We start from the raw sequence: 21,275 nt of genomic DNA, 5'->3' as shown, positions 1-21,275 counted from the left end.
GTCATTTCCAGCAAGAAATTGCAGCATTATTTGTTCCTGTTAGACTTTAAGAATTTTTAGGTTTGATATTGTGATATGGCATAAGAAGTTCCAGCCTATGCTTTCTGCCTCACTTACACGCAGAACTTTGCCAAATTATTCTGCTGTGTTCTTTAGCCAGTCTCTTTAACCAGAAGGAAATTTCTGAAGGCAATTTATTAAACCATTTAGCATTGTGACTGTTGATTTGAAATTATTCAACCCTCCTACAAGGCCCTAAGCATTCTAAAGTGATTGGTGTGAAACAGGTCTGTTGAGATACTGTTCACAATAGGAAAAAAATGACTTTTATATAACATTAATGTCCACAGACTGGAGCCTGCTCCAGTGTGGGGGCTCTCCACAGATCACAAATTCTTTCAGAGCACATCTGCCTGTTCTGGAGTGGGGTACTCCACAGACTGCAGTTTATTTCAAAGGATTTATTCAGTATTTTGTATGAAAATTTGTCTTCTTTGTCACCATCTCTCTGCTGGGATCTTTCTAGTTTAAAGGTCAGAAAAAACTACTGGGTGATTTTTTTGTTGTGGTTGTTTTGTTTTAATTTTTCCACCTACCATTCATTTACTAATTCTATAATTGACTCTTTAATTCTTATATAAGGTGTAGGGTGAAACAGAACATGGACTGCGCTGGAAGATGTCATGCACTGAGAATGTAGAACTGAGGTGAAATTTTGGTGCCATGTATGGCACAGGCTTGATAGATTCTTTTCATGTCCTAGGCCTATATTTTGTAGTCTGTAAAATGAAGTTGTCATATTTAGGGTTTTTGGTTTTGTTTGGGTTTTTTTTTGTTTGTTGGTTTTTTTTGGTTTTTGTTTTTTTTTAAATACTGAGAGCTATTGCAAAGGTATACAAGATCTACCTCTAAATACTTGTAGTATATATTCCATTAATATAGGGTTAAATATTTTCTCACAGCACCTAATTTTTGTTTTGTTTTGTTTTTCACATATACAAAATAAGTTAGATATTACACTATTTTTGACTGGAATAAATTTCTTTACTGCTGAAAACTAATTTTACAGTGGTTGTTGCTGGTTATATTATTACAGTAAGCAAAGTAAGTTTTTGATGTTTAAGGAAAAGAAAAACCCAAGAACTAAAAACTTAAATGTCCCCAAAATAGAACCACATTACCAAATTAAGGAAATCACTTTATAATATTCAAATATCAGGGTTTACAATATGTACTTGACAGAAGTTGACTGATATATTTGATAAATAATTTCATAAAGCAAACACCATGTCTTCCCTTCCAAATTGGCAAATTACATATTTTGCAGTTGCTATTATTATTTGAGGTCTATTCTTGTTCTGGAAAAAGCCCTAGAGTACATTTTTCATTATTGTGGGACATTGACAGGTTTTTAATGAAGAAATGTGAAAACAGAATCTCCCAGTATAGTTTTCCAGATTGGCTGTAGCTGTCACAAAAGCATATTAAATTGCAGTGAGCAGTATCTCTAAAAGAAATTTTTAGCTTCCTTGGTTTTGAAGTGTTTCACTTCCTGCTTGTGCTCCAGGTATTTTGGGTTTATGCTGAACTCACAGGTGTGTTATACTGTTGTGGGCTGGGATGATTGGAAATCAAACATTGCTCTTCAGAACTAACTAATGTTTCACAGGATACCATTTTTTATTATTTGAGTCAGTGTATGGTGGCTTCCACATGAGCTTTTTCTGACGCTGTAGGCGTAAAAAAAGGTCAAATATAGCTGTGCTTGAAGTTTAACGTGCTAAACTGGTTTGCATCTACATTCCTCCATCTGTTAGGTCTCCTACTACTCTGAAAAGAAATTCTTCAATATAGCGTTAGCTTCTATTTCTCAGGGATAGATCAATTTAAATTTTTTAATTAACTGTGCTTACCATTAATAATTATGTTTCAAATAAAATCTGATTAGAAAGAATACTGATTACAAAGACAGTGAATCTTTTTTTTTTTTTGCTGACTTGTATTTTTAATTGCAATTTTGGATTATATAGCTGTTGTCTAACCACTTGTTTGATTATCCCTTTCATGCTTTGGGGATTAGAATGCAATCCACAACTGCATAGAGTTCAAAATTTGGCCATGGTTAGCAGGATTAGGGTGTAGAGAATGAATGTTTAAGGAATGGAAATCAGTGGAGGAAAGCAGTTAACTCTTTTCAGGTAAGAACTGGAGCTATGGATGACCCCTTGGGTCTGTGAATAGCCTGTTTCTTTGGTGGGTTTGCACCTGTAGATCTCAGGAGTTTCAAGGTCCCTTGGCACAGTGTGTTTTGATTTTTTTTGTTTATTTGGGTTCTCAGTTTGGGGTTTTGGTTTTTTTTTTTTGTTCGTTTGTGTTGCTTTTGTTTGTTTGTTTTAATCCTGATTTAGGATCAAATATTGCTTTTCTAGGAAACTTTTTTCAGTATGCAATGTATAATAAAGTACATTGAAACTTTAAAGAAAGATTGTTTGACATGTTGATATAGTTGTTACCATTAGTGCAGTTTTAAGGTTATTCCTGTAACACAACTGTGAGATTTTTGATTTGTGTCATCACCTGAAGCCTGCTGTGAAGTTTGGAGTTTCTCCACCTGCCATATTATGTTTCTATGTAAGCTCAGCCAGCAGTCTTTATGGAAACAACATCATGAAATTATAGGAGCCCTAACCCATTTTCAGTTCTTTCTGATGCTCTCCTTATGATTTTTCTTCTAGGTTTGTTGGTCTTCTTTTTTGTGGGTGTTTAGGTTGGGATTTTTTTTTTTTTTTTTTGGTATGAATGTATGTTCTTCCTTCTGTTACTTTGTTTAACAGATCCTAAAAGGAGATCTAGAAATGAAAAGGCAAATGATGAGTAAGCTGAAGTTGCTCAGCCAAGATCTCCTGGTAGCTGTGAAAAATAAAGCAGTGGCTCAAAAGCTGGAAAGCCGTCTGGAAAATTTTGCCCAGCGCTGGGAAAGCCTTGTGCAGAAGGTGGAGAGCAATTCTAAACAGGTTTGTAAAAAACAGTTTTATCAGTTTGTGACAATCAGATCCTTTGACAGTCAGATGCTTGAAGTAGCATTTGTGTGCTGTTTATCATCTTATTTTAATTTTTTCCCCTGCATGATTTGTTAAGACATATTTTATTTTTAGGACAGCATAGTACAACTGTGATATAACTTTCCTGAATTTTGTTTATCTCTGTAGTTTTTAATCTCTCTTTATAGTGTTGATTACTTTCTTGGGTTGTTAACTATGTTTTCAGGGATGATACAAACCATAATGAAAATACCTTTCCAGTTAATTTATTTTTAACCTATAATAACACACTTTTTATAGCTGTCTCTTTGAAATAGCACATAACCTGAAATTAGTGCATAACCTGTCTGCTAGTTTAAATGAAATTATTTTTTTTAATATTCAAAGTTTATAATTGATAGCTATTTTAGTTCTGCATATGATATGCTGATTTATAGATTAAAAAGAGAAGCTACAAAAAAAGAGAAATTTCTTGGAAAAATAAAGAAAACAATCTGCACCTGTAACCAAAGTGCCAATGAAAAAATACAAACTGCTGTTATTTTGACCACTTTATGATAACTATATTTAAAAAAAAACTGAGGTTTTAGATAGATAACAAAATTAATCACTCTGGTGTAGTACTCAAACCATATCCAATTATTTTGCCTAGGCATCTTGTTAGCATCTCTTTCTTACTGGATTTAAACCCAAACCAGCTTCCTTTTTTCCATGTCTCACTAATATGGTTTATTTTTGAGCTGTCATTGTATGACTGGTAAAATGGAAATGGAAATTAAGGCTTTTTAATTAGCACAGAGCAGAATGTTGCAACCTCTGTCCTGTCAATACAGGTCTCTCATAGTTCTGGTCAGTTTGATTCAATTCCCTTGAGCATGCTGCCCTTTTTTGTTGCTCTCTAATAATACTTCTACCAAATTATGTTTGGGTAATTAAAGAAAAGCTGCTATACTTTATGTAGTGATCTGAATCCCTGTTAGTAACCTTGCTTTCAACTCATACCTTGATATTTTATTTTACTCTGTGATTAGCTGGGGAGAGTATAAGGGATGAAAATGGGGGAAGGGCATAATTTCACTTAGGAAGCAAGTCCCTATCGTGTACACAGCATTTAGGAGTTGAAAATAATCTTTAATTAGAGTTTATTTGCTGTAGAAAACCTCCTGCTTCAAAGCAGAGGAAAATTTCAGAGATTCATTTTTTAATTTGAGATGGCTAGGGTCACATGACTTAAGTTAGTAAGTCTCTCCAAATTGTTCAAGTCCTGCTCAGATTGACGATGACTCTTAAAGGCAGTTACTAATTCTGAAAATTGAACTTATGAAATGAAATGAGCAGACCTGAGGCTGTAAACACAGATCAGCACAGCTGGAAGATGCTTTGGATTTCCAAAAGAGTGTAACTGTCCTATTCCAGCAGAACACTCCAGTGGACAGGCTTTTCCACCAAGGGCAAGCTACTCTGCTTGGGATAGGAGGGAATGCTGCTGTGGGAATACTTCTTCCCCTTCTGGGAACATTGCACGGTGAGACCTGACTGAAGGACCTGTCCCTAAGGCACTGCTGCACCATTCAGACTTACTTCTGTCAAATACTGATGGTGTACTTGTCACCGTGGGTTTCTGTCTAGGCAGGGCAGATGATTTCAGTGAGGTTTTTACATATTCTCATTACAGACCTCATTTATGTGTTTACACTGCAAGAAAAATTGCAAAATCTCATTATGTTCTCTGCTCGTGAACTGAGGAGGAGGAGAATTTGAAGAGGGTGAAAAATAGAATATTTTGCACTAAAATCTATCGGAAAATGTATGTTTTATTCATCAAGCTTAGATATTGCCTTCAAAATTAACTTTACGTGGTTTAGTGGTGGACTTGGCAGAGCTAGGTCAATAGTTAAACTCAATGATTTTAAATGTCTCTTCCAACCTTCAGGATTCTATGATTAATAATTTTCATAGGGCCCTCATAATTGCATTTTTGTCCTTAGTTATTTCCTCTCTTAATAAAGTGTTGCCAAATGATTAACTTGTTAACAAAATAAGAAATTAAGTGGAAAAGACAACCTCAGGCTCAGTTCAAAGATGATTCTCCAACTAGACATATAAAGTAGTTATAAATCCCAAAGGAAAAGTGCAGAAAGCAGAATGTGAGTTCTCCCACATTTGGCTGAATTAATTGCTCTTGGATTCAAGCATCTAATCAGAACACATGGCTGCAGCTCCTGCTACAAATGACTGGATGGCAAGGGTGTGAGAGAGAGAAATCTAAAACGCAGTTTGTCCTCATCATGAAAATGTCAGCTTTCCTTCACTGACCACACAGTGGAATCAAGGACAAGGACAGCTTGCTTAGGCTAGATGCGCAGCTTCCAGAAACTCCCAGCTCTGCTGAGTTCATTATGCTCCACTAAATTGTACTGAAAATCTTTCCAAACTTAAGAAAACACCATTCCTCATCTGAACTTCCCCACTCACAGAGATAAATTTCATCAAAAAACAGATGACAGCTCCAAAAGTGAGCGTAAAGGAAAATTATGAGTTTATCAGGACAGAGGGCACTTCCAAAGACAGTAATAAATGTTGGCATTAAAGGAAGGCTGCTGTATAAATGAGAAATAAAATGCCATAAAACTACTGAAGTGCTATACACACATTGTACATATGTTTGCCTATAGATGATGAAAAAGATTTGAATTTGTCTGCTTGGAAAAATGATGAGTTTTAGCATGTTTCAAAGATGGGCTTGATGTGAAACTGCTGGCAAGCATTGTATTTTGAAAGCCTTTTAATGTGCAGCCTTGTGAGTCATCTTAGCCCTTTCCATATGATTTTCTAGTGGGTTAAAGCCCTAGTCTATATTGCCCCTTCTCAGAATTACATTTGCTACTCGGGGACTGAGAAGTTGAATAGAGTTGTTATTTGCACCATCTTTGAATGATACATGAAACACACCACTTTGGTGCTTAAAAGGTGTTTAGATTTTTTTTGTTGGTTGGTTGGTTGGTTGGTTGTTGTTTTTTTCTTATTTCTTCTGTTTTTTTGTTTTTGAGGGAGCGTGTTGTTTTTTGGTTTTTTGGGGTTTTTTTTTGGGGGGGGGGTATTATTTTGGGGGGTTTTCTGTGGGTTTTTTCTCCTTTTCTTTTTCACCGGATAAAAGGAGTTACTTATATTTTTTGCAATTTTTTATATTTTTAACGATTGTCCTTTGCACATTAAAATGTATGCAGTTTACATGTGAACCAGCTTCATGTTGCACAGTGAGGTTGCAATCTACCATTTATTCTTACCCTGTCTCTAATTAGAATAATTATGAACTTCAAATTCACATCTCCATTCTCCTTGTGAAGCACATAGTATTTAACCTCCACTCCTGTTGATTAAGCATGAAAAATAGTTTTCTTACAGTTTTCACATCCAAACCATTAACCCCCACATCCTCGTGCCTTGACTACTCTGATCAGTGATTGCACTGCCAGCTCTGGAAGTGCAATTCCCCATCCCCAGCTGAAGCTGCTACTCCTGTAAGTGGTATTATGCTGCAGATCATTCCTACAGTGCCCTAACTGTGCCTTGTTCTGTGTTATACCTTCTTCACTGGAAACTCTGCCCTGATATTGATTAGCAAATGAAAACATGGCAGGATATGACCCTGGGTGTCCTAAACATCATCCTGTCATTGATTTTTGGATAAAACAGAGTGTAATAAGAATTTTATGAGAAGAGGCAAGAGACAGAGAAACTGTGCCCAAAATTATATAATAGGCTGAAACAGCACTCTGGGGGCCTCGCACTGCACCTCAAATATCCTGCAGAGCTGGCCTGGGGTGCTGTTTCATGTAGAACAGATGAGATATTAGAGGCTCTTATCTCAGGGTTGATATTCTGTTTTATTCTTAGGCTTCCATGTGGGCAGAGCGGGAGAGGAGGATAAAGAGGAAGTTCCAATGGAGGGCTCAGGTTTTTAAGGGTCAGGAAAAGGGAGGGGTCAGCCTTGGCTTCAGGCCAATCCCATCGCAGGGGTCAGTCCATTGGTCTTGCGGGGGTTACAGGGTTAAAGGGACATACCATTCTTAAAGCAGTAGGGTACTGGGTTACAACAATAGGCAAGGAATTCTTTCTGTTCTTATGTGTAGTCAGCTCAGGGAGAGATGAAATCAGGTTTTATCCTCAAATGTCATGGAACCCTAGATATCAGAAGCTTTAACTTGCTTGTCCTTCTGCCCTCTAATTATTTAAAATAAAATGGGAAAGAATGGTATAGAGTTTCAATAAAAAATATATGTAAATACTGACTTTATATTGTCATGATTTCTGTAGGAAAAAAAATCAAAATCAATACATCTTGTTGAGAGAACTAAAACAAGAATGTTACTGCATACAGTTTTAGTGGTTGAAAAGTCAACTGGGTGTTTTTTTCTTCCAAGGAATTTTGTAGTTCATACATTACCTAAGTCTGCAGGTCACAAGCAGCTTATTCAATTGACATAATTAATTGATATATTTTTTTAACAAATCTGCTCTGGATCTAAATTTTTTAGTTTTCTTAGTAGTCCAGAGTCTGCTCTAAAACCTCAACAACTGCCTTTTTCTAGAAGTGGAAACAAAGCATTGAGTTAACTGCTCTGTGTAAGAAATACTGACAATTTACAGTGGTAAATCACTTTCCTACTCATCACTTCCAGTGTCAGCCTGGACAAAGAACAAGAAGACTTTTGCATAGAAGATAATGGGAAGAATTCAGAAGAGCTGTCAGGAATTTGTTGGGGAATATTCTCAGGTTTCTTGGCTTTACTGATATTGCCTGCTGGGAAGAGGCTGCTTGCTAACAATGTTTCCCTTTCCTTGTCATTCTATTTTTCTTTTTTAATGCAAGAAAGCATTGTGGGAAAGGTCATAGACCTGGTTGCCTCTTCATTGCTTATAGAAACACTTATGTCTCAATAACTAAGCTGACTCAATTCTCTTACAGAGTTTCTGATGCAAGATGTAATAGGTAATTTATGTATGTGTTTATAGTTTCATGGACTTTTAGATACTGGCATTTCTGTTGCTGAGTTGGAAACTCTAATTCTTGCATATTAGCAAAAGCAAAAAAGCAGAGCTTTTCAGGTCCTCAACTTTTTCTCCTCCTGATATAATTTTTTTCCTTTTATTTTCCATTGCACTGCCCTTAAACTGTGAGGTGGTCATTGGAGCTGTAACTAGACCATTTTGACAAATGATCCATCATCTGACAGAATCAAAAAAAGAAGTGGCCTATTTCTCATGAGTTAAGGGATTTAAGAACAGCTGCCCACATTTGAGTTGGAAAAGCTTATATGAAAAAAGTATAATACGCAGTACATGCACAAGCAGTGTACAAACAAATATGAGCAAAATCATTCTTTTTTAAATGCAGCTGAGCTATACAAAGGGTTTTTTTGGGGTTTTTTTGTTTGGTTTTTTTTGTTGTTGTTGTTGGGTTTTTTTGGTTTTTTTCATATTACCAGAGCAAAGCTAAATGCTTTCGATAGGTAGGGTTTACAGTGTTACATACCATGGATTTAGTATCTGGTGACCCCTAAATATTGTTTTTAAATTACAAAATAAAACTGATGCAAATTAATTTGCCTTATAGTGCATGCGTTCTAATTTACGATTTCCAGGCAGAAAGTTAACTGCACTTTCATGCAAGTATGTTATTGTGGATTAAATCCTATTTGAAAGTTTTATAAATTGTGAGACTAATAACAGGTAATATTTCAATATCTTTATCACCTTTCAAGAAGCAAATTTTCAGACTGGGGGCAGTCTGAAATCAATATTAGTAATAGTAACATTTTATTTGTTTGCTATTGTTCCATTATAAAATTTCATTCATTTCTTTCCTTCATTCAACATGGGTTCCAGGGAGATATAAGTTCATTAGACTCTTTTCTGGTTTTGATATTGGCTTTTACTGATATCTTATTCACACAGCGTGAGTCAGATAAAACAATCTAACTTGAGTTGCATATAATGTTTTTTTCTGTAGGTCAGCCTATGATCAGATGAGAGCAGTTTCTCATTATTTTCTATTGCTCCTTCAAATAATCTTTACTGAAGTCTTTGAAATAATGTATGACCTCTGTTTTTGTACTTCTCACAGATTTCGCAGGCTGTCACTACCACTCAGACATCACTAACACAGACAACTGTAATGGAAACTGTAACTATGGTGACCACAAGAGAGCAAATCCTGGTTAAGCATGCTAAAGAGGAACTCCCACCACCTCCACCCCACAAAAAAAGGCAACTCCTTGTGGATTCAGAAATCAGGAAGAGGTGAGAATCATCAAGAGACAGAAAGAGAATACTGATAGAGTCTGGACAAAAATACATAAATAGTCATTTGACTGCAATATTTTGCTGTGTGCTATTTTGAACTTAAAATTTAATTTCTGTTCTCTGCTAGGGTACCAGGAGATTAACATCTTCCTTTACTCAGCATGCGCTATGGGTTATGTTGTGCTTACACCTATTTAGCAGTATAGAACATTTATGATTACAGTAATACTATTGCATAGTAATTATAGTCAGGTAAAGTCCTTATGTGTGGCATTGTGGGGATCCCACTTGACTAGAGTCATGGCACGTGATGGGCAAGAAGCATTCCATTAATTCTAGGATTTTTGTATTCTTTAAGAAGAATTTTATGATGGTTGAAACACTAATAATTGAGATATTGCCTTCTTTCTGAAGTTCATTGTATTCTGGACTTATGGGTCAAGAGTAAAAATAGCAGTTCTTCAGAGGCAGTTAATATCTGGTGAGACAAGCATTATTATTACTTTCAGATTTTTTTTCATGTGTAACTCAAGTACAGGTGACAAGGGATTTTAAACTGATCCTGAACACTAGTTAAAGTCAGGAGAAAAAGTTCTGATGTGTTTTAGCAGAATTGGCTCAAGCATTAAGTTCCTAAATGAGGTGCTAAGAAGGTAGATTTCAAACATTCATGGTAATGTTTGTTTTAGAAATGTGTTTTTGATATTCGGATAAAATTAATTCCAAGGTAATAAATTTGAGGACTGAAAAGGATGTCAAACTACATTCAGTGTCTCACTTCTGTAGCCAATATCTGTATAATTCAATGTGTTTACCAGAAAAAGTAAAATAGTGTTTCATTTATTAAGAAGAATGAAATATAGCAAGAATAGGAGCAATCTGACTGCTTTTTAATTGAAGCTTTATGTTATTGAAAAATAGGCACTTTTTATACATAGGCATCTTACCTGTGCTTAACCATTCCAAAAGTAAGGTTTCTAGTTCAGCATTATTATTTAGGAGTGCTGTATATGTGTTGTAAGAAGAGTTATTCCCTCCCTTTTTGTTAAATTGAGTAACTATTTCTATGGAAAGTCCTTGGTCTAAATAAAGTCTAAATTAGTCTAAAGTTTGTGAACTAAATTTGAATTAATTGATTCTATCTCCCGAGTCCTCATTTGGAATCTGTTTTTTCCCATATTCTAGGGTACCATTAAATAATAAGTGGAAGTTATATTCTGCTAATATATTCACAAGCATTCAAAATGATGCAGAGCAATGACTGTCAGCAGACTTGTAATTCCTGAATTTGTCAAAGGAATTTTTTGATGGCAGTGTTGTTACTTATTACACATTATAAGCCTTAACATTCCTGATAATATTTCAGTAATGATGTGCAAAGATGTAAAACAGGATGGAGGCCCTGTTAGCTTATATATGGTGATAAACCTTTAGTGTAGCATGGTCCCTATCATTAAAATAGTGATCTGCTTTTTTTTTGAAATTGAAGAATTAAGAATGAAAATTTCCCTGCTGTTTCAAAGTATTTCAATAATTGGTATTTTAAAACTTTTTACATGAAAATTCTAGGAAAGATCTACCTTCATAAGGAAGCAAAGTGCAAGACTACTGTTATAAAAGAAAGTTTTATGTTAGTTGAAACTAAATCAAGTAGTAGAATATTTTTAAAACCCGTTTTTTAATTCTTCAAGAAAATTGTTGCTATATGCACTATTATAGAACTGGAGACCAATTGACATAGAAGTTCATTTTCAACTATTATATATTTACTGTTGGCATATATTTTCCTTCTTTCTCATATTCTTTTAATTTACCTTAATACTGAAAGTAAACTTGGCAGGGCACAGCGGAATACAGACTTCATACTCATCATGCAAGGAGACTGCCTAAGGGCAGGAATTAGCTGGATTATGGGAATTGTTTTTCTTCCAAACTACCTTGGTTTATAGAAACTGATAATTATGTGTTATTACAGTGCTTTAGCTGGTGTCTGTCTAAAGCACTGCAACTAACAAGTTTATATATAAACCTGATTGATCCTTATACAGAAAATAGGATGTGATATCAACGTTGTGACTAGGATTGCTTTTAGATATATTACTGGTAGATCTGCTACAAAATTTGCAGAGTGTTAATGATTTTTTTTTACCATGCATACAAGGTTTCAAGGGGCTTTGGTTTGTTTTAATGCTATCTAAAATATGTGCATTCATTTAATTTCTGTGTAACTTTTGGATAAAAGTCAAGATGGAACAATTTGTAATTCTCTCTCTTTGCCTGGGATGACTTTAGATAATTGAATAAGTTGTACTTTCTTTAAGATATCTAAGATCAGACTGTTATACCTGTGAGTGTGCCTACATTTTGGGAATGTGCAAAGTAAATGTTGGAAATGTCCACAGCTGTGCAGTAGGATGAACGTTGGTTATGTTGTCTGTAGGCAGTGTTTCTCCATTCAGATAATCCTTTTGGCATTTCTAACTGAACAGAGAAAGCACCAAATCCCACAATTTATGTACCTTTAGTCTCTAGGAAGTGCAAGCAGGTGTTCTACAGTGGAAAGATCAGCCAATAAATAACTTTGGAAATCACTTTGAGAGTAAACTTTGGGGAAAAAGTTTCAGCTTAGAATAACAGTTTTTGTGACATTTTTTAGAGGACATGTAAAAATGAACACATTTTATTGTATGCTGTTGTCTTTTTCAAATACAAGAAAATAGAAAATATAAATTTATTCTAGATATAAGCATAATAATGGAAGAAGATAGCTCATCTAAAAATGTGTGTGGTCAGTTAAAATATCGTTGTTCACTGGTGCCTAGACTTCTTTTTGATAGGAGAAAAACCATTGTATTCCCAAACAACCAGTCATTTATTTTCTGGGTGCATTGTTGGCCACAAGATCTCTCGGGGTTTTTTGTTTCTATTCAGTTGTAGCTGCACCCAAAGATTAAAAAAACCCATAGTGCTGCATGCCTTTTGATTTTTTAAAAATAAATTAAAATAATGGGGGTTCTCAACCTACCTCTCCTATTCATTCTATATCATGTGTGTTTACAACCAATATTTTCCCTGAGCACATAATGACTAAGAGTTGATGCTTATGCACTCTTAAGTTTTGGTTTGATGGAAAAGCCCTAGCAATTACTGAAGGCTCTCAGAACCTTCCAGAGGTCAATAACCAGATTGCATTGGCTACTTTCTGCAGTTTCAGTATAACACACTGCATGCTGTTGCTTGGTATTTTTAGGCCTGGGAGGAAAAGACAAATTGGGGTTGAGGCTTTTTTGAGGTGGTGAATAATGCTCCAGGTTTTGCCATCTTCTTTCATCTGTTTTTAGACTTTAGTCATCATTGTTTCTGTAAGGAATATGCTTGAAATAAATTCATCAGGTCCCGTTGCCACAGGTTTGGAAAGATTTGTACTCTAGATTTGCTTCTCATGAACTAAATACTGTGAATTCTCTGTGAACTAGAGATACTAGATACTAAACGAAGGAAGAGTAGTTTTACTACTCAGAAATTATTGTATTAGCGTATTGTGTAAAACCATGGCCTCCAGTTACTAAGCCAAGGGGGAAAAAATGGATGGCTACAATTGATGCATCAAACTTTCTAGAATGCCAGGTGTTTTCTCAGGATTGAAAGCACAAAAATCTCTATTTAAACTGAAGAAATTAAGAAGGAGCAATTTGACTTGTAGACCAATAAGATCCACAGGACTGAATGTCACATTTCCATTGCTCTTGCTTACTATGGCATTAATGCATGGGAAGGAAGCTGTTGATTTTTTTCTTGCCTCTTAAAGCAAGTTTTTGCCATAAGTGGAAGAAAGCAGACATAAGAACCAGATTACTTCTATTTATTTATTTATTTCCCCTCTCTTCCACCCACCCCACCCCCCCAAATCTGAAACTGCTTCAGGACTAATGCTTCAAAATGTCAAAATAACTCAGGTGAGTTAAGTTCTGTTACTAGTCAAAGAAAAGCTTCTTTTCCCACAGGACTCAATTTGAGACTGAGAAAGATAAAATACTTGGAGCTGTATAATAAGAACTTGAAAAGCATGTATTAGGCATTAGGATGGGAGATAAATGTAACACTGCTGAGGTTATAGTATTAAAAAACCTGCAAGTGGGAGAAAGGGATGCAAGATAACATTTATTTTCATGGTATTTACATATTCTGGGAAAATACGGGTCGGTTGCATATCATAGAAAAATCTGAAAACTACTCTGTTCAGGCTAAGTTTTTAAATAGCAGACAAGTAAGAGTCGGCTAGTAGTTAAACATATTTGTAATATTAATATGCTTCAACAACAACCAAAGATAACTTATTTTGCAATTTGATAAATATCTTTTTACGTGATTCCTAAGGTTTCCAAGGAAATTCTACTTGTCATATTTGTCATACTTGTCATTATTGGCACAATGTAATCTGAAGATTTGAAAGAGACTCGATATCTTTTGAAGAGCAAGGTGTGTTAAAACAGGATAGTTGCTCCATCTAGTGTTTTTCTTTTCATTTGACAGCTGTTAAATAAACTTTTTAAAAAGAGAGAAGCCCTCACTTTTTCAAAAATTATTATATTTGTGATTCCAATCCTTCATTATTTAGAAAAGTTTCTAGAAAAAAAATTATCAAATGGAAAATTATCGGGACTTTATAATGGTCCTTTTCATAGCTATTGTTTTATATATCTCATTTCTGTGCAGTGAATTATGTTAGTCAAGGCTAAATGGTGATTGCTTAGCTTTTACTTTTACAGCCCCTCCATTGGGTTGTTTGACCCTTATTCTCTTGTGAAATGCAGCTTGTGCTCTGGTATCGTTATGTAATGATAGGTATCTAATCTTTAATCTTGTATCTAATTGACAGGTAGCAAATTCAGAAAGAAGAAAGTCATGTCTTCAGTTTTCCTGGTGGTTTTTTTTTATTTCATTATGTCTGTAGCCATTTGCAGAGGAAAGGAAAAGGTGGCTGACACACAACAGAATAGTTTTCTGTTGCTTACAGGGGCAATAATTAATAAACATTTTCATTTGGAGTGTAAGGAAGTTATGGGTATGTTGAAGATTGCATACGTGGGCATTTCTTAATGCTTACTAAGCATTTATCCTTTATCCTTCCTGTGAGGTGGGAAATGGATTATAGAAAAATAAACAGAATCTGTATTCTTCACATTTAGCCCCTGGAATTACCTGCAGTATTATTGGGGTGGTACCAGTCAGCACTTGCTACAGGCTGTGATGACTTAAACATTTTTTTGATGGTTTAAAAGTACTCTGTACCTGATGATTCTAGTGAAGTTTCTGCTGGAGAAACACCCTTGGGATTGATTTAAAATTTGTTTTCATGTCTTGGTATTCATTACAGAAATGCACTGGTCGTAAATTTGATGAGGCTAAACTTAACAGTATCACAAATGTAGAGGGAGGGTCAAAACGTCATTCAAAAGGAAATAAAATTATTTGTCAACTAAACCTAAAGAAATAGGAAAGTAAAAATATTTGTTTGGATGAATTGACTGTTTAATTAGAAGATAAGAACAAATCAGTTTATCAACTACAGGCTTATCAGCTACAAATACAGAGGAGGAAGAAAGACAGCAGAGAATTAGATCAGAATAATTCTTCCAATGGGCACCGTGTGCTGTAAAGTTGTTCTTTGATATGTTCTAGGCAGCAAAGAGCTACAAGCTGAGAAAGATCTCTGGTGAGCTGGGGATTTCAGTCCAGACATGGAAATGAAATAATTCAATAAAGTGGTTCTTGGATCAAAGTCGTATCATTCCCTGCCAACTCAATATGTAGGCACATGGTTTCATGTCTGCCCAAGATTCACAGTGGTGACAGGCCCAGTGTGATTTTTGTTTGGGGAAGGAAGGAAGCAAATGAGCAAAGGAAATTTTCAAGCAATTTCTGTCTGTTAAACGAATAAAGTAGTGAAGCCACTGTCTGTGTGTGGTAATGGTAGCATAGTAATGTAGTTTAAAGATGAAATTCATTCAGATTAGAGATAAGATTATGTACTATGATAGGCACTGGACAGGAAGATACTCCACACCTTGTGTTCTTATGTGAACTTGTTCAACATTGAATTTGTCCGTCTATTAACTCAAATTGTATTCAAATGCCATCTTCATATTTTCAATCTATGCCAGTCACTTTTTCATGGAAAATTCCCCACAAATTGATTTTCTGGATCATCCTTAGCCATATGCCCACCTCAGATTCCCATTACCATTCTTACTAGAACACCAATTATTTGCTCAAATTTGGCTCCTTGTTCTGGCTTCCCTTTTCTCTATTAAATACATCATAAACCTCACCTTTGAGAAATTTCACAACTTAAATGCATCACATTTGTCTTTCTTTGAATGGACTTTCCAACCCAAATACCCTCACGAAAATCACTAAGTAACAAGAGTTAATATGTTTATATTTTACAATGAAAACAAATCTCCATTTGAACTCAACTGACATGTACTAGCATATAGAGGGCTGGGAGACCAGTAAAAATAGTGTGGAACAGCAGAAGAAAAGACTAAGTGGAAACCAAAAGCATGACGCATGAATGAAGAATAAATCTCTTGTTTCAAATGGATTTTTCAGGTGGCAAGCATGCCAATGTACAGTAAATTCACGAATACAAGCCGCACTGAGTATAAACCACATCTGTAGGTGTTGGCAAATATTTCGTTCTTTGTCCATAAATAAGCCACACCTGAATATAAGCCGCTCTGTGGTTCGCAGCGAGGACCCGCGTGCAACAAAGTTGCCAAATGCTAACAGAACCGCGGCATGGCAGGGGTTTACTGGCTCAACTAAGGCTGTGCAGGCTCGGCCCGCTAGGGGCTGCTGACGGGGCCAGGTGGCCCAGCCCGGCGCTACCGCTCGGGGCTGGCCGCCGCCTCTGGGTTCGCTCGCCCCGGCCCCGCTCCCGCCGCGGCGTCGGCCGGGCACAGAGAGAGCGCCTCGCTCACGCCGCGGCACCGGCCGGGCACGGAGAGTGCGCCCCGCTCACGCCGCGGCACCGACCGGGCACGGAACACCCCCTGCTGCTGCCACGGCGGCAGAGGGCGGGGGCAGAGCCCCCCCCTCCTCCCCGAGCCGCAGCAATGGCAGCGCGGGGTCCCCCCGTCTCTCTCCCGGGCTGCGGCAGAGGAGGGAAGAAGAGAGCTCTCCTGCCTCTCTCCCCGCCCCCCGTGCTGCCTGCAGGGAACCAGGGCAACAGAGTAACACTTTGTAACAATCGCGAAATGCCGGCTTTTACTGGCAGGTGCTTGGCTCGGCGCCCTGGCTGGCACGTCTGGGGTTGTAAATGTCAGAAAATTATTCACATATTAGCCGCCCCCGAGTATTAGCCGCACTTCCGGGTTTCCACCAAAATTTTTGTCAAATTGCTGCGGCTTGTATTCGTGAAATTACTGTACATGTTAATTCAAAGTAGTTATTTAGAGTAATTTCTCAAGTGATTTTTGGTTTAATATCTTCTGTTGATCTATTTTTACAAACTCTACCTGTACTGAAGTTTTTTGGGACAGAAAGGCAATCTTGAACTATTTTATGTCTAAAGTATTCTTGTTCCTAGGAGATTTAATGACTCTATTTATACTTCAATATCAATCTAGAGCTAATATAATTTCTAACTGTAGCTGTGCTCAAAAAGGAAGTATCCAATTACTAAAGCAGAATGATGAAATACCATTTCTATCAGTGTTTCCTCCTTTTACGTGAGATGAACATGGCAGAGTAATTTTTTTTTTTTTTGTCTCACTAGGTAATATGTTCTTAACAACATTTATGTACTGCAAAATGCTACTTAGACTTTTATGTCTTTTCTGCTTCTTCTCTGTTGCACTTTTTTGAACAGGAGGCTTTGTTTCTGAGATTATATATATCTCCAGAAGAAACTGCAAGTGACAGAGCAATCTGTTATGTAGGATCAACTTTGTCATGTCAGAGCATCATATCATATCATATCATGTTATAGAATGCTTTCAGTTGGAAGGGACCTTAAGGATCTATGTCTAATACTTGCCACCATCTGATGGCCATGAGATGTGTCCTTAATTATTTTGTTTTACTGTCAAAACTATCTCAAATGTTCCCATTCCTCTTCCAGCTGTTGCAGAGGCAAGGACTAAATCTTTTTTTTTGAAGAACTGATCACTGATAAACATTTTTTCTGTCAATTTCCATCCTTTACCAGTGTAAAACCAGGCTATTTTTCGGAGAGTTGGTCTCACTAATTCTACTTGCCTGCAGCTTCAGAATGGAACAAATGTCAGAACTCATACAATTTTACCTGCAGTCAAGGAACTTTAGTACTCAGAGACTGGTAAACTTCATTGCTATCAGATGTCTGGTGTTCTCAGATCATCAAATATGCAGTTATTTTTTGTAGAAGAGAGGATAACATTTTATTTCAAGAATTGCAGTTTATTTAATGATCAGAAAAAAAGCTGAAATAAGAATCTCTCAACTGACTGGGGATTAGAATCTATTACCAGCACAGACATTCCTTGAACCATATGGGAATTTTATTTTGTCCTTTGCCTTGGAGTTTGTAGCCCTTTATAAAACTGAAGGTTTCTGCACCTTCCATTACTTCAAAGTCACTTTTTTCCTCCTTGAATGTGTATTCAATTGTATTATCAGGAAATTTTTATCAAAATTATTCCTAAGAATTTAGAATTTGAATGTAGAATATTGGACTGAGGTTAAGGCAGTGTGTGATTCTCGTTCTTTTGCTTTCATTATTTATGAATACAAAAAATCACAGTGGAGGAGGAAAAAAGGGAAGTGCAAATATTAGCTAAAGCATGGAACTCTTTCTTGTATTCATTTTTCATTTCATTATATGTAGATTTATGTAGCACCTGGTTTTGCCTTACATTCTTGTATTTTAGGAGTATAAACCCTTGTATAAATGAAGTGTATTTTTATTGAATAATTAAATATTCCAGGGGTGTAATTGTTGTTCAAGTTACCGTTTTAAGTAGAGTTTTTGATGTATGCAAATGATACAACCTATAGTCACAAAGCAAACTGAAAGATACATATTGTTATTTTTTTCCTCAGGTCTTTCTGGTTTATTGTGTTATCACTGTTTTGCTGCAGTAGGAAAGTCAGCTGCAAAAGGGATATAAATATTAGAACATACAGTGCAGTAAAGAAATGCAATCAAGCAGAGAATGTGGCACAACTGAAAAAAAATAGTCTGAAGCTTCTTGTCTTAAAAACTACAATAGATACTGAATCACAATTTGAAATTTCTAAACATTAGTAATTTAAATATCTGCAGTTTGAGACATTGCCTGAAGAGTGGTTAACACAAATTAAGATCAGTTTTGAAAGAGTTGATGGAAAAACCTGAATATAGTAAAGAGGGCTGTAGAGTGAAAACTAGTTATAAATTAAGGGCAGAGATTTGAGGATCTTAATTTTGGTTTCTAAAGTTTTAACTGTGGATAATTATACTTTTCTTGTTGATTAGTGATTGCATTCTATAAAGAAATTGAGTTAATCAGAAAAAGCTTCTTTCATCATTTTTTTCTGCTTGAATTTCCTTCATAATATCATCATCAGAAGCTGGGACAGCGATCTCACAGGTTTGAAGGCTGCATTTGATCAGTTGATAGGCGCTACATCCTCAGCTCAGCCAACAGGACTTGTGGTACTCTTTCTTCACCAAGAGACATTTGCTTCATATCTTCCAAAAGCATTAACTTGAAAAATTAGAATACTTACTGTGAAAATTATTGCATCTGTTCAGCTGTCAAATCGGGTGTTAAAAATGAAAAAGTATTTCTACGTTTCTAAATTTTAGAGTGAATAGTTCTATGAACTCTCTGATGAGATATGGGATTTTAAAACTGTCTTTTGCTGATAGAAATTGCTGTTTATTCACTTGTTTAAACAACCATGTTTGCTCCCAATCCTGTTACCAGAAACTGTGGAAGTTGAAAGTCTTTTTGTGCTTTTCTCTCAGGTTTGACTCGGACACCACGGAGCTGCACAGCTGGATGACCCGCTCCGAGGCAGTGCTGCAGAGCCCCGAGTTTGCCGTCTTTCGGAAGGAAGGGAACCTCTCAGACCTCAAGGAAAGAGTCAATGTAGGAGAAACTGCTTGTGTACATGTCTGTTAGTCTGTATCAACTTGCCAAAGTGCTTTCAGAGTCCAAGTTTAAACGATTTGAAATGTAGACTGACAAGCATTGATTGTACAAGATAAATTTAGAAGTGTTCCCTGTTTCTGTGAATTTCAGATTTTGGCACCAAAATTACTACACAGGCTGTCTGAATGCATAAATTTTTGTTGTTGTTTTTGTTCATACATATTCATATTAAGTTAAGGTATTCTAGATCCATGAAAGTCTTAGGTAAAGTTCTACCAAAGGCTATAAATAATTTCTTAAATATGCAACATCATTCTATACTGACAGCTTAATTTGGCATTATACATACATAAATTGAATAATATGAAAAGTGTCACTGGAGTGGATGCTAAAGAAAATCTATAACTATTTCATTTTACAGACCTGTAAAATATGTAACAATCACCAGTTTCCCTGGGGCTTTTATTGGGGATTTTTTTTTTACTCTATTGTAGTACCATATCAGAACCAAAACTTGTTTTTTTCCTGCCAAAGTGAATGGTTCTGCACTACGTAAGAAGTAGCTATATTTGTGTGTCTGTGTGCCACAGAGTGAATTACTGAATTTAGCCCTTGAAAATTAACCTTATTAACTTTATTTAATTTTTGTAGATCAATGAAAAAATGCCCATCTTTTCCAAGTAAGAGAACTGGGTGTTTTTTATAATTATCTCAGATAGTAGCATAGTATGTTATGGAATGTCATTAAAACTTGTGTTGATAGATACTCCTAGAACACAAAGAGATGAAACAAAGTTACTGCATTGAATTTAGATTTACTCCTGTTTTTTACTCATTTTCTGCTTTTGCATCATAAATCAGCTATAATAACACTGAGTAACATGGAATTTAGTGACTGTAACTGTACATTTTTAAATTCCATGATAAATTCTTATTTATATTGTTGTGAGTGCTAGAAATTATGCATTCCAATGGAATATATCAAATAAATTCATTCCACAACTTCAGGTTATGTGAAATATATATAAATATACATATATATGCAGCCTGGATCACATACAAAGTAGATTTGATGGGTTCACGTGCTTCCATACTAATAGTATTCATCTAATACATTAATAGATATGCAGTGTACCAATCTTAATTTTAAAAGAAAGAAACAGAAAAAAACCCAAAATATTCATTTCTTTTTCATATATTCACATTTTTAGGAACATATTTATTTCAAGGATGAAAATTAACTCATCTTGACCTACAAATGACTCAGGCTACCCTCACTCTCAGATTTCCCACTGGTTCTACCTCATGCTAAGATTTTATAAAAGCATTAAAGGATCCAGGAGCCATGGTTCACCTTCCTCCTCCTTTGCTTTCTTAGCTTTTGAGGAGTTGGTGATTTCTGCAAGTGAAGGAGTGGAGGTGGGTGAACCACAAACCTCATTTGGTCCCTGCTGGAATTTCACTGGCTCTTGCCTTGCCTTTGCTGATGTTGAGGAAGAGCACTGGGACTGCGAGGCCATTACCTACCACATCTATCTAGGTCTCTTTTCAGCTGGTGAAAACACACATAATTGTGGAGAAAGATACATGGAATTTCACCACTGCATGAGCATTTAAAGTTTGAATTCAAGACACTAGAGATAGCAGGAGATATTCCTTTGATGGTCCTTTGATCTCCTTGGAAGTTTAATAAATTAATTGCTAACAAAAGAATTTCCAGCTTTTTTTTTTCCCAGTAAAGGAAAAAGATTTGTTGTATCAACGGAGGTCTGAGACAAACCAGCAATTCCAAGTAGATATAAGA

The 21,275-nt window shown here is 36.0% G+C and overlaps 1 protein-coding gene across 9 annotated transcripts in view; it reads left to right on the top strand.

The window, feature by feature from the left end:
- The window catches only part of DMD (dystrophin), a 1,072,200-nt gene that overhangs the window by 363,697 nt on the left and 687,228 nt on the right, over window positions 1–21,275 (top strand). For all 9 annotated transcript variants that reach the window (XM_033051053.2, XM_033051056.2, XM_033051052.2 and 6 more), the window contains 3 exons: window positions 2,835–3,014; window positions 9,169–9,344; window positions 19,345–19,468. In XM_033051053.2, coding sequence (XP_032906944.1) covers window positions 2,835–3,014; window positions 9,169–9,344; window positions 19,345–19,468 — 480 coding nt within the window. The remainder of the gene's footprint in view (window positions 1–2,834; window positions 3,015–9,168; window positions 9,345–19,344; window positions 19,469–21,275) is intronic.

This window comes from Catharus ustulatus, chromosome 2 (assembly GCF_009819885.2).
Source record: "Catharus ustulatus isolate bCatUst1 chromosome 2, bCatUst1.pri.v2, whole genome shotgun sequence".
NCBI lineage: Eukaryota > Metazoa > Chordata > Aves > Passeriformes > Turdidae > Catharus > Catharus ustulatus.
The sequence above is the reverse complement of the archived record's forward strand: the minus strand, read 5'-3'. Positions and strand labels throughout refer to the sequence as shown.